The sequence below is a fragment of the Accipiter gentilis genome, chromosome 8 (assembly GCF_929443795.1).
Source record: "Accipiter gentilis chromosome 8, bAccGen1.1, whole genome shotgun sequence".
NCBI classification, from domain to species: Eukaryota; Metazoa; Chordata; class Aves; order Accipitriformes; family Accipitridae; genus Astur; species Astur gentilis.
In genome coordinates, this window is record NC_064887.1 from 34,841,799 (window position 1) to 34,855,438 (window position 13,640).

Genomic DNA, 13,640 nt, shown 5'->3' on the forward strand with positions numbered 1-13,640 from the left:
GCGCTCGCCTTGGCATGTGCTGACTGGTTTGGGATGCTGATGCATCCCATGATGATGGACCAGAGAGGTATCCACATGAGCAGGACCCACCCCAGGATCCATCCCTGATGGATCCAGAGAGACCCAGCATCATGCTTGCTGGCCCTTGTCCCTCCAAGGGTGACACAGGGTATTACTCTTCCTTTCTGGACTTATTTTTTGCCGCATATCTGATGGGAGAGGTGCTTAATGCAGGTGGCATCATGGCCCCAGATACCACGCTGGGGTTTCCGTGAGCACTGGGATATTCTGGGCATGCTCTCCCTCATGTAAATTAGCCTAACGAGGGGCTACTGCCGTGAGTAGACTCCTGGGACCCCATGCAGGAATGGAAGGCACTGACTTGGGTTCAACTGGTGTTTGCTTCTTGTGTCAATAAATCTGGATTTTTTCATCTCAGTGGAAATCAACGCCCACCTAAAACTCCCTGATGCTAACGCTTCCACTGGGGAACTAATAGTCACATTTGTAAACCCGCTCTGTTTATAACCTGTGGTTTCCAAATCATCATCGCTGCCTGAAAAAACCAGCCTGTTCTCCCTCAGCTAAAAGTATTTTTATCTGAAAACGTGCATAAAATACCTTCACTCGTTCTGAGGTAGAGCCAGGGAGGGGAATGTCTGTGTTTCCACTGGGGCTTGGGGATGCTCACCTTGCCCATGGATGAACCAGAGCTGGCTGGGGACGCAAGCTGGACTCGTGACCTGCTCCATGCAGCGTGTCCTGGACCAAAAAAGGGGAAAACTGCTCAGAAATGGTCAGAAATGGCAGCAGGAACATGGTGACCTCTTAATCGGTGGTCCTGAGAGGGAGAGGTTGAAGGACGTTCAGCCATCAGCCACTGGAGCTCCAGCTCCCTGCTCCCCAGGTGTCATTAGGGCAACAAACAGAGATCAGGGATCCTAATCCAGCTTGCCTTGTCATACACCATATTTGAACGAGTTTGTGGAAAAAAAAAAAAAAAAGGGTTAAACTCCCTCTGCAAATATCCGGGTGGGTGTGTGCTTCACACACTCCAATGCCTGAGCATCATAGCACCCTTGGCTTTTTTTATAGCAGTTGCAGTGGTAATACAATAACACATTACGTGAGAGGTGAAGGGGTGGGGGAACACTTCTAGCAATGGGAAAAAATCAAAATGGAAATCAAAAGGCCCTTGTGAAGTTGTGCTGCTCAGGAGCCAGGGAAGCAGCCACTGTAAAAACCAGGATAAATACACCAGGGTCACTAAAAGGAAGAGCTGGCGTCAGGGTTTTTCAGAGGGTTTAATAACAGCCGCTACACCTGGATGCCTTTTGTGAAGCCCTTGGGCACTGTGGTTTTCATTAAGGGATTTTGTGGGGTGGAGCGTGGCCAAGGAAAGGCTGGAATGAATGATCACCAGCAGTGCCTGCTGTACCCTTAGCAAACCCGGAGCTGACTGGACAGGCACCAGCCTGTGCTGGAGGAGTAAAGCCTGGCTCTCCAAGCCAGGACGGCTGGCCTGAAAACCAAAGTCCTCTCCCTGCAAAGGCAAGTGGCAGTTGTGAGCCCAGCCTCTCCCTCTGACCTCCCAGTGAAATCCTGTGCACGCCCATGCCCTGATTTTTTGGCCGTGACTGGGCTGAAGCAGGAGAGAGTGATTCCTAGCAGGCTGCTTTCCTCTTTGCTGCAGGATTGCAACGTGAGCATGGGGACAAGGAGGGCAGGTTGTTGCTCATGGTGGTGCTGCCTGGATTGTGGGATAACTGCCCTGGAAAGTGACCGGTGCCCTTTTTGCAATTCCCCTGAGCTCCCCCACGGCAGAGATGAGGAAGCTTTGCCCTCTAGTATTTAGTGCACCTCGTGCAACCCAAGTTCTGCGTGTCTTAGGTGGTCTTTTTGGTCTCAGAGGTCCAGAGATGGAGTGGGGGGGTTGGTCCTTGAACCGATGCTGGCAGCAGCTCTGTATGGCAATATTCATATGCTGCATCCCCTCGTGGTTTAGGGTGCCGGCCCCCAGCAGCATGCCTGGCACCCCATGCATGTGCAAGAGCACACACAGGTGCACGTGCACGCCCGGGCTGGGAACAGGCTCTTCCCCCGGTGCTGACACCTGCGTTTTCCTAACTGAGAGACTACAGTGCACCTCCAGGCAAGGAAGCTTGGGGGAGTGGATATGAGGCTTGGAGAAGAGTTAAATCAGAGCACAAGTGCAGCACTCCAGCACGATTATTCTGCTGGAGCCTGTACCGTTGCAAAGAGTGTTGTCCTGCACAATAAACCAGTAAAGAGACAACCCCGAGTCCAAAAGCAGAGCAAAGCTTTGATCACACCAAACAAGACTTTTTTTTCCCTCTTCCCTTCTTTTCCTTTCATGAATGGTGCTGGTCTCTAACCTGATGTCTGCCCCATCTCCCACCCCCTTCCCAGCTCTTTCCTTCCAGGACAATTAGTAAAGTGTTTGGTCTTTCGTTTGGATGAATAATTAATTCCCCAGCATTGTGAATGATTCATGTGCCATATGCCACGGCAATGGGACGTGCCTGACATCGGCACCTCGTACAAAGGGCAGTGCCGTTTCCCCAGCCCGGCAAGGGGATGGGAAGGGTGATGAGGGAAAAGGCTTCGTGCTGCTGGGGATGGGTGTTGGGGTGGGGGGATGGAGGCACCCCCAGGCAGGCAGACCCACGGCTCTGGCTTTGGGGGAGATGGGCACCCTGCCTTCCCCTGGTGCAGGATCCGGCCCACGTGCTGCTCACGTGCTTCGCTCCGTCCTTCCCGGCTCCTCTTCTCCGGCGGATGGTTTCCCGCAGCCGCGGCGCTGCGGAGTGAGTCAGTCTCTCCCGTGCGGCTGCTGGTCCCCGGGGGCATCGCCTCCCCTCCCAGGCACCCCTCCACCCCGGGCGCTCCCTGGGGGCTCCTTCCGCAGCCCCGACATCCTTGCGGAGCTCCCGGGCTGGGGCGAAGCCCTCGTCCTCCTGTGATGGTAAAGCCTTGGGCCAAGCTGCAAAGTCTCCACGTGCCATTTCTTTGCGCTGCCACAGACCTCGCTCTGGGAGAGGAGTTGCGGGGTAAAAGCCTGTCTCAAGGGAAGGGGGAAAGGGGTTATTTTCCACCACGTCCTCACATGGGAATGTGGTGTCACCCAGGCTTGGGTGAATATCCCTGGGGTCTCGGACCTCACCTTTGGCACGAGTTCAGACAGCTCCTCCCGTGGTACATGGTCACCTGTGCTGTATTTCTCTTTGCGGGGCCGGCTCTCCAGCCTCCTGGCAATGACTTTAAGTTTCCATCAGGTCCCATTTGTGCAAACAGTTTCACCAGCATCTCCCCACCCCGCTAAATCCTGCATCTGCTGAGAGGCGTCGCAGGGGCCGCAGGTGGGAGGGAGGTGTGGGGTTTGGCCAGCTTGCAGGGTGCAGAGGGGGTGCTCCCTCATGCACCAAATCCTAGGTGCTTCTCCAGGAAGAGGTGGCCTTGGGGGATCATTTCGTCCCCCAGACCGAAGGCTGGTAAAGGCCGATTTTGTTGTTCACCCTCATCACACCTTGCAGGGAGTTGTTGGTGCCTAGTTCAGGGCTCTCAAAGCAGCAAGGAAAGACAGGATCAGCAGCTTTGCAGCAGTGCAATCCACTTGTGTCACGGCCCCGAAACCTAGAAAGAGCAAGTGAAGATGATGGAGGCTTTGAGGTTGCTTTGAACTGTGCTGATGGCAGGATTTGGACCTGGTCTCCCTGTCCCTTGGCATCCCCGAAGCGGGACCACTGTGCTCTGCGGGGGCATCCTCAGGGTGGGCAACCTGATCCCGCTGGCCCTGCCTCGAGCGGAGTTTGGACCCGAGAGCCTAGAGTACCTCCTGCTACTCGTGATGCTCTCTGCAGAGAGGGGAGGGATTGATCCACCAGCAGAAAAGGGCAAGAATGGGGTAAATTCATCAGGTAACTTACTTTCTGTGAGCCGTTTGACCAGTGTATTAATTATGAAGTAGTCTCCCTCGTAGAGTCAGGTGGCAGTGCAAGCCTTCAGGGGCCTTTCCACTTAATTATAAATATTAATTTGCGCGTCAGCCAGCCAGCCAGCCAGCCAGCACCCTCCTTGTCCCAGATTTTCAGCTGAGATTAGTCTGTCTCAGCCGATCCCTCCCTTCACCCAGCACACCCCGGAGCTGCCCTTTGCTGGGACGGCTTGTCTGCACGTGCCTCTGCAGCAGTCCCTGAGGGAAATGGTCGAGGGATGCTCAGTTTGGGCTGGGGGGATGAATCGAGGGTCAATCTGATCATCTGGGGGTTCAGCCTTTGCTTGGGGTCCCCGGTACGAAGACCTTTGCAGCATGTCCTGAGCTGTGTGGGCTGTCCCCAAGGGCTGAGGCTTCAGGGCTGCTGGTGCAGCTCTCGATGGGATGATGGGGACGGGAGCCGGTGCGATGCGCAGCCCCTGGCACAGGCAGCGGAGGCACGGTGGGTGCTGTAGTATGTGATAGTGCCTGAATTTGATCCTGGCTCTGTGCTAAGAAAAAGGCTTTTGTGTGGGCAGGGTCATGGAGCGTTGCTCATGGTTTGTTCTGCTAAGTCCGAACAGAGAGTCGTTGAAAATGTTATTATTCTTTTCTTTTTCTTTTTTTTTTTTTTTTTTTGCCCCCCCCCCCCCCCCGGGAAAAGAAATCTATAGGTGCGGGTCTTCAGCTGGAGGCAAGGGCATGCGCTTTGCTCAGCTGCTGCGAGCTGGAGCGGTGCCCGAGGGCTGAGCATCGCTCCACCGGCAGCCAGCCCCAAAGCCTGCAGGTGCGGCGGGCCCAGTGGGAGCTCACCCTTCGCTCCGGAGCCTGTAAATAAATAAAATAAAATAATCATCCTGGTTGCAAACACAAAGCATGGGATTTTTTTTTCTTTTCTTTTTTTCCCGAAAGCATGTTTTTGTCTGCCAATGATTGCTCACTATTCAATTATACTTTGGGGGATTAGCATATATTTCCCATCCTGCCTCCTCTCTCATTTGCATTCTTCCAATAGCTCCTCTCTGCTCTTTTCTCCACCTGAAGTCTCTCTTCCCCCTTTCCTCTGAAGAAGTAAAACTAACCCCTTTGCCTGGGTGACCTATAAAAACGCCTTCACTTTTTTTTTCCCCCCTTCTTTTTTTCTCCAGTACATATGATGAAAAGCATGAGATCATTGGGATTTTTATAGCCCAATCTGGCAGCTTTTTCAAATAACTTGGATGGTGAGATGTAATTTTAGTTTGGGTCCTTGCCTAAAAATAAAGAATAATTATTAGCACGTCAGACGTGGATATTGTAAGTGTTCGAAAAGGATTTAAATTGTTCTACAGACACCGGAGCTGCCGCCCTGTGTCAGCACAAAGGTCTGTCACAGCCCGAGTCTCATCTCTGTGCTGCGTATCCCGAGGAGCTATAAGAAACCTTAACGTGTGTCAATAAATAAATCGGAAATAGGTCGTGCTGGGTGATACGGATGGCTCTCTGAAAAAAAAAAAAAAAAAGGAAAAAAGGCATGCTTAGAGGGTTAATAACCGATTAACAGGTGAGATGCTGAACTCCAAAGCAGGAGGGTGTGTTTTGAGCATTGTATTTATTATTAGCAGTAACGTGGTAATGGTGTCTGTGCGTACTAGAGTAGCCTGGCTGTTGGGGAGGGGTGATGTGTGTTATTTAGAGCCACTGAAGGGCTTGGGAAGGGCAGATAGAAGCCATCCTTACATGCCTGGAAGCTTGCTTGGCTTCTTCCAGCCACCTCAATTGGTCTAAAAATGGCCCAGGGCTGCTCAGACCCTGCTCGGAGGCTCTGGGATGGATGGGTTTGCTGGGAGAAGCTCCAGGAGCGCCTGCTCCCAGTGCATCCGCCCTCACCGGGAACCGTGGCTGCGCCTGCAAAAGGGTGCAGAGGCACCTATTTTATAGTGGTGGGTCATCTTTCTGTCGTCAGTCGGGAGACAAGTCTGCAGTGCCACCACCTCGCTTCGGTGATCTGTCCAAACCTCCTTCCAAAAGAGCTCGTGATGTCCCTTGTCCCCCAGTGAGGACAAGGAGCATGTCACCTTGCCACAGAGGAGTCCCATTCTTAGCAGCTAATTTAGAGCGCTGAGAAGTAGTGCCCTGAAATTGCCTGAACCTTGCCTGAAGGCTCGGCGCGGCGGCTCCTGAGCCCTTCAAACAAATCTGGGTTAGCGGAGGACTTTGCAGCCAGGGTGTTCTGCTCCCCTCGGCCGCGATGGGCAGCCGGTGATGATCCTGCCCTGGGGAGGAGACGTGCGGTGTGGCTGGGACCAGTGACGGCTCCACCTCCATCACTCTGCCCAGCTCTGTAGGACCACGGCTCGTGCTGCTCCGTGGTGGTAGGAGAGAGCTGTCGATCCCGCGCTGCTGCCAGCAGCCTTCCAGCTGGGTTTTCGTGGTGCTGGGCTTGCATTGGTGAACCCTCAGGAGAAGGGCTGGAGCCTGTGTCCAGCCCAGGAGCAGCCCTGGTCTCCTGGAGATGCTCGGCCCCGGCTGGAGTCAGCACAGGGGCTGCAAATGCCTTTTCCCCATCACTTTGGGAGGCTGCTTGGACACCAGATCTCAGGATGCGAGGAGCAAAAGCCGAAGGAGGGTCTTGGGGTGTCCAAAGCAGTGTTGGGTGCACTGCGTCCTCTACACCGGTGTTTTGGGGAGCGCTGGGTTACCCTGCTCTCACTGGCAGGTTGCATGAAAGAAATGAAAGCACCTGTGCTCTTCTGTCTTCCATGTGTTGCTGAGTGGCCGTGCTTTATCATAATTACTGATTTTGATCTTACAACCAATTTAACAATGCAGCTCTCCCCAGCCTCTTGGTGCTCCTGACTTAATTAAGTCCCTTTTTTGCTCTCCCGTCAGCTCCATGGGTAGCGGGGGCTGGTCACAGGCTGGGGCACGGGGGAAAGGGAAAGTGCCATCAAGGGTAAAAGGTCCCTTTATATATCGGGGATAAGCAGCCCGATACACGAGGAGTCGTGGGTGATGGGTGATGCTGGGGTGATGCATCCCATCTGCTGCTGGGGCCAGGCTTTGCAGCTGACCTCTTGTGCTGGGGCAGGGAGGAGGAGGAGGCTAAGAAAAGGAGTTGAAACAACCTGGTCTGCTGATGTGAGAGCATTTCTGCTGCTGGGGTATCCTAGGAAACCCAGCCGCCTTTCTGGAGTGGCAGGTTGGTACCTGCCGTACCTCAGGGAGAGGGGGAGAGAAAGAGTGCTAATTGCTCAGCGCACCAGCGAGTTGCTCTGGCCTGTAATTAGATGAATTAGTGGAACAATGACCCAATTTCCCTTGTTTTTTGGATTGCTGCAAACAGCCCTGAGGTTGCTGCTTCCCTCTGTCCCGCTCTCCTCTTCGTCCCCTCCTCCCCATCCCCTGCTCCTCCACTGCAACCCTCCCTCCTCCTCCTCGCCCAGCACGTGGGGACCGAGCCCAGATGGGAGAGGAGGCCACAAGCTCCGGCACCGCTGTCTGTGCTCCTGCAGCTCTGCCAGCATCTCCGAGCTGCACCATCCCCATCCCCCCAGCAAGTACAGGGGCCTTGAGTATTTCCACTGCTGGACTCAGTGTGCACCGGCTCCCTTCTGCCCCAATTTGTTTTCCAGAGATGGGTTTGAAAAAATCTTTGTGTTCTAAAAGAAAACCTCTGAAGTCCTTCCTGTGCCTGCTGGTTGCCTTCCAAGGTCATCAAACTTTCATTACTATAGATTTTTGAATGCGTGTGAGGTTCTCGGCTCCTTCTTGGCAATCCCAGAGGTGGGGCTCCAAGGAAGCTCCAATTATGGAAAAAGCCAGAGCAGCTGATGGCTGGAGGGGCTGCCAGGGGAGCATGGGTGACCACCAGGGGGGAGATCCCCATCTCTGGGGCACTATCTGTGGTCTATGTGCCACCTGCCTGGAAGGGAGGTTAAACCCACGCAGCTGTGATGAGCATGGCGTCGGCAGTGTTGAGACCCCAGAGTGCGACTGCATGGCATGGGTGATGGCCAGCGCTGCAGCTTGGGGCTGTCCCCAGCCATCCTGGCATGTGGGGGGCATAGATGGGGGGCTGCCAGAGCTGGGTAGCCCCTGGGTGGCTTTGGCTTACTACAGTGGCCCATGAGCTTTGGTGCTGGCATCAAACGGGGCTTGCTGGCACGTGGGCTTTGTGAGGCATCGAATCTCTGTACCTGCCCAGGGACATAGTTTTCCTTGTGACTTCCCCCAGCCTGGCGTGAGAACATGGGTCTTGGCACTGGGGTGGCCGAGGTCTTTGCCCAGGATAACTCTGCTCTCTCCCTGTCTGCCCACAGCATCCTCGCCACTGCAGGGACACACTTCAACACCCACGTGGACCTGCGGACACTGCGGGCTGTGCGCGTGCTCAGACCTCTGAAGCTCGTCTCGGGCATTCCCAGTAAGTTGGATGCTGCTGGTCCTCCTCCCAGGGTGTTCGCATCCATCCCTGATGTCCTTCAGAGTGAGAGGGGTCCTCGTGCCACCTCAGGGATGTAGGGTGAAATCAGGGAAGAGGGGGACAAACTTCCCCATGTAGCAGGAACTCTGGGATGGCAGCATGTGGTGTCCCTGGGTGGCAATTCCCCCTGCCCAGCCCGCTCTGTGCTGGCACAAAGCTGGGCTCGGTGGCTCGCTGAGACCCGCCGGCAGCTCTGCTTCCCTGGCCAGAAGGCGGTGGGTGGATCCTTTCAGGACTGAGGTTTATTCAGGGGAGATTTCAGGTTTTTGCAGGATTTCATCTGCTGGCACAGGGATAAATAAAGAAACTAGGCTGCTGCTGGCACCGGTCTTCCCACCCGTCCTGCCCTGGGCACCAGCTAGGTGGTGTGCGGGATCTGTGCCTTGGGGGCAGCGAAGGGGACAGTTGCACAGGCCACATCCCACCAAGCCCAGGTGGGACAAGGACAGGCAGGACACCAGCGAGGGGACCAGATCCAGAAACCAGCCCTCCCAGAGCCTTGCTCTGCAGTCTGGCCCTCCCTGCTCCCCCTGGGATGGTGTTTTCTTCCATGGTCCCCAGCTGCCCGAAGGGATCCTCCAGACTGTGCTGGCCTCTTGCATCTGTCTGATGACTGTCCGTCCTCTCTGCTCACTGTCCTCCTCTTGCCAGAGGTGGGATGGACATGCCCCAGGCAGGGGATTTGCATCACCGTACTGAGCTGTTCTCTTTCTTTTCCCTCCCAGGCCTGCAGATTGTGCTGAAATCCATCATGAAGGCCATGGTGCCTCTCCTCCAGATCGGCTTGCTGCTCTTTTTTGCTATCCTCATGTTTGCCATCATTGGCCTGGAGTTTTACAGCGGGAAGCTGCACCGAGCCTGCTACACAAACAATTCAGGTGGGGAGAAGGGCTCTGCACCCACTTTGCATCCCGCGGGTGGAAAACAGCTGGGACGAGTGCATGTTGCTATCATGGGAAGCCCAGGGCCGAGAAGATCACGCATTTCACACCAGGCATCACCGGGTCGTGTTCAGGATGTCCCAATTTCTTATGGGAGCAGTTTGTGTGCAGCCAGGGCTAGTCCTAGCAGTGTCACCTGCTCTGCCCCAAGCCCATCTGCGTTCGGGCTCTTCCCCTTGCCTGTCCCTTGCCTCTCTCTTACCCTCTGCCTCCTTTGGCTTTCTGCTGGGTGCTCGCAGGTGAACTAGAGGAGCTGGACCCCCCCCATCCCTGTGGGGTGCAGGGTTGCCCCCCAGGCTATGAATGCCGGGAGTGGATCGGTCCCAACGATGGGATCACGCAGTTCGACAACATCCTCTTTGCTGTGTTGACCGTCTTCCAGTGCATCACCATGGAAGGGTGGACCACAGTCCTGTACAATGTGAGTAGCGCTGTTCTGGGGTCTCTTTGGGCAGCTGGGGATGGGGATGGGGAGCCGGAGATGGTATTTCTGTGTCCTGGAGGTCTGTGAGATGCTGAGTTTCCTTCGTGCTGGAGATGGGGTCAGTCCATCCCGTTTGGGCAGGGGATGGGGAATAAAGAGGCATGTGTTACATGTCTCCAGGCAAAGGGAGCTCTAAGGGCTTTGGGCCTCATCTCTGGGCTGCTCGTGCAACCCGTCGCAGAGAGCAAAACCTTGTGGGCATGGGCTGCAGCAAGCTGCCTGCGCGAGTGCTGTCCCTGGGGAGTGGGGAGGTATCCATCCTTCCTTCCCTCATCCTTCTCCTCCTGTGCTCCCCGGGGCAGCTTTGTAAGAGCAGACCTGGGCTCTGGGCACTGTGCCTCCGCTCTCCCTGCGGACCAGGCAGTGAATGTGCCTGCATCCCTGCGGCGGCCTCGGAAAGCCCCGGAGCTGGGCTCAGACCCTCTCCCAGGGGCAGGGGCAGTGTTCTGGTGTCCTACAGGGAGCTGGGACCTTTGGTGTTTGTGCTGCAAATACCTATCAGCGCTGATGGAACAGGGAAAAGGCTGGGCTGAGTTCCTGTGGTTTGCAGTGGCTTGAAGTTGCTGATGCCCAAGTGCTTGGGGTGCCCAGGGAGCAACTTGGGGACAAAGCTGTAAGCAGAAAAAACCCCTACAGGCGATCACAAAGTGCTATATCTTTGTGGGCGATTGGCCGTATACGTACGTTTTAGTTTATGGGCTAGAAGCAACCATGCCAGTTCTGTTCCCAGCCTAATTTCAGCATCAATTTTGGCGTCATTGCACCGGGAATGTTTTTATACCCTGGTTCCCATAGTGCCTGGAGATTTGCAGAGTGGCATTGCTCTGCGGGAGGCAAATTGGATGGTTTGTGATGGGGAAACATGGTTTGATAGTTACTTTGTTGTGAGCAGAAAGGCTGTTTTTTAACCCCAGGCAAAGGCACTGCTCTGCCAGCATCGCTCGGTCCATCCCAGGGTCCTTCTAGGGGTGCAGGTTGGCGTGCACGGGCAGACTGACCATGAAACCTAGACTGGGGTAGAAAGGGGAGAGTTCATGGCAAGGGCTTGACCTTAGCATGAGGATTTGGTTTTTTTCTTCCTAAAGGAGATGGCGGTGTCAGGATCTTGCTGCTTCAGCGGGGGAATTAGACAGGATTGAACCACCTGGGTGTTCAGACTGAAAAAAGACCATTTCTTGGCTGCTTCTGGTGTATCAATGGGATTAGAGACTTAACTACAGCGCCTGTTGCCCAGGCATAATTGAGTATAGCGGGAAAGGTGATGTCTCCTGCCTGGCAGTGTGGTTCCCCTACCTTTAGCGCAGCCGGGCAGCTGCTGCCTGCTCACACCACTGTGCTGCAGCCCCGTGCGTGCCCAGCGCTGCCCGTGCTTGGCACCAGCAACCTGCTCCGCACCTTGTTTCTTGTGTTAATGACCAGCTCTCTGCTTCCATCGGTGCTCCCCATGTCCCCTCCTCCCCATCCTTTGTCGCCTGCAGCAATTAGCAGCAGCATTCCCCATGCTAGAGCCCCAGTTGTGGTACTCGAAGAGCCCGGTGAGCTACACAGATGGGCAATTTATGGTCTGATCGACCTCGAGGGTTCGTACTGGCAGCTCCTGAGAAAGTCTGATCTCCTGCCATTTGGGATGTCCTTACTGGGAAGGCTGGAGCCGATCTGCTCGGTGGGATTTGCTGATCCACCATCTGGATCTTGCTGGAGGGTAAGGATGGGAGATGCTGCTGGGAGCACTGGAAACTACGCTCTGCAGGACCTACCCTGCAGGATCCCCTGTTTACCACCACAGCTGCTAAATCAGGGGCTCACCGGGACACTTGGGAGGCCACAGCCCCGCTATCCAAATAATCTTCCCAGCACCAGTGACAATGCAGGGCAGACACGCACTGTCATGGTGTCCCCGATGGCCTGGACCATAAGGTGCCTCCCTTTCCCGCTCCTCTGCAAAGAACTAGCTATTACTTACTTATAATGGAAAGGATTAGGGACCTTCCTTGGCTTTTAATTGAATGAGGATTGGGGCATTGGTATAGTAAAATGCTGCTGATTCACTTTGGGAGGCGGCAAGGGACGGACATTGTTCCGAGCACTGTCGAGCTGTGCCTCTCGCCCTCCCTGGGGACAGTGGCTGTCTCTCAGGGTGTCTCTAGGTTGCAAAGGCTACGGGTGCTCAGTCTTTTTGCTGCTTGGAGGCAGAAAAATGGGCTTCTGCCTGTTTTTTAATAGACAAATGAGGCATATGCATGGGGGTTGCAGTCCCCAGGAGATGCTGGAGGAGGGCTGGACAGGGGTGGAAAGCCACTGGGGATGCTCTGCCATCATCTTCGTCACTCAGAGCAGCAAATCAGAGCAGGCTTCTGCTGCTAACCGGCATGGACCTTGCCCAGCACATGTCCCAGGTTTGGGGGATTGGCGGGGGACTCTCAGCTTTCCCACCGGAATAAAGTGATGGGAGGCTGTGTTCTTGCAGGTTAACACCACAGAGGAGAGGGAGATCACAGGAAAACCACTTTAGCAATCTCTCAAAGAAATTGCTTACTATAGTATTCCCCTGTGTAACTGTATTGTGATTTTAAGATCCATTTTGCCGCAATTTTACTGGGTCTGGAAGCGTGGCTCCCAAAATTTGTAGATAGCATCACAAAAAGCTAATCAGCCCCGTGGTGCTTTCCATGTGTGTTTTTTTCATGGGTGTGATTGCCTTTCTCATTGTTTTCATCAGCCTTGCCTGTGTAAAATGCTGTTTTGCTAGGTAGAAATCACAGTATGGGTTAAAAAAAAAAAAAAAAGAAAAAGCCTTAAACTGTGGGGCGTTACGGCTTTTCCAGTTCCAGTCCCTGGGAGTCTGAAGGACTTTGATTTCTTTTCGAGGGGAGTTTCAGCTTTGTGGCTCCTCTGGCCGTCTCTGCAGTCCAAAACAGGGGCTAAGGAGTGTTTTGCTTTTCTTCTTATACTGGAGCAGATGCCCCTTCCCTGGGCTGGCTCGAGACCAAACCTGATTTCTGTAAGGACCAGAGGGAAATATAATGCTGGCAAAGAGGCTCGCTGTCCTACTTCTCTGCCTCTGCAGACTTGCTGGCACGGGGCAGGGCCTGGGTTGCAGTTTTGTCGTTAAACAGTGATGCTGGGGTCTGGGGGGGTGGCTGGGCTGGAGAGGGGCTGCCGGTGTGTGCTGCGGGGCTGGGACACGGCACAGGCACTTGGTGGTGCTGGCAGCTTCAGATGCTCAGCCTGGCTCCCCTGGTCCCAGGGAGCAAAGAGGAGAGGAGTTCAAAATCGTCATTTCCTCTGAAACACCGACTCGAAAGGCTGTATTTATTCACCAAGACTGTTTATTTGCTTTCCCGTTTGGAAGCGCTCAGCCACTGTGCTTGCAGGCAGCGAGGAGGAGCCCGGCTTGCCGGGAGCCGCTCTCCTCTTCCCCCTACGCTGCCTGGAGCTGAGATGGGAAGAAAAACACCCGTGGCAAGCATGTGCTGGGGCTGTGGGCTGGCCTGGTGGGCTCTGCAGGGAGGGGGGTCAGCGCTGCCTGTCCCGGCTGGGTCTCTTGCCCAGAGCATTGCTCTGTGCTCTCTGGAGCAGCGGGAGCGGGTACACCAGCCATGCCGCACGGGAACCGCAGCCTCCGGTCAGGAATTGGTTAGTCCAGGACAAACCAAACCACCAGTGCATGGAGAAAGCTGCTGTATAGCTGTGGGAGCCATGCAAGCATGGGTGGGTGCAGGCAGGGGAGCCAGGGCTGCCTGCTTCTCCTGCCGG

The 13,640-nt window shown here is 54.9% G+C and overlaps 1 protein-coding gene across 1 annotated transcript in view; it reads left to right on the plus strand.

The window, feature by feature from the left end:
- The window catches only part of CACNA1E (calcium voltage-gated channel subunit alpha1 E), a 97,266-nt gene that overhangs the window by 12,302 nt on the left and 71,324 nt on the right, over nucleotides 1-13,640 (plus strand). The window contains exons 4-6 of the mRNA XM_049809146.1: nucleotides 8,296-8,399; nucleotides 9,185-9,337; nucleotides 9,640-9,821. Coding sequence (XP_049665103.1) covers nucleotides 8,296-8,399; nucleotides 9,185-9,337; nucleotides 9,640-9,821 — 439 coding nt within the window. The remainder of the gene's footprint in view (nucleotides 1-8,295; nucleotides 8,400-9,184; nucleotides 9,338-9,639; nucleotides 9,822-13,640) is intronic.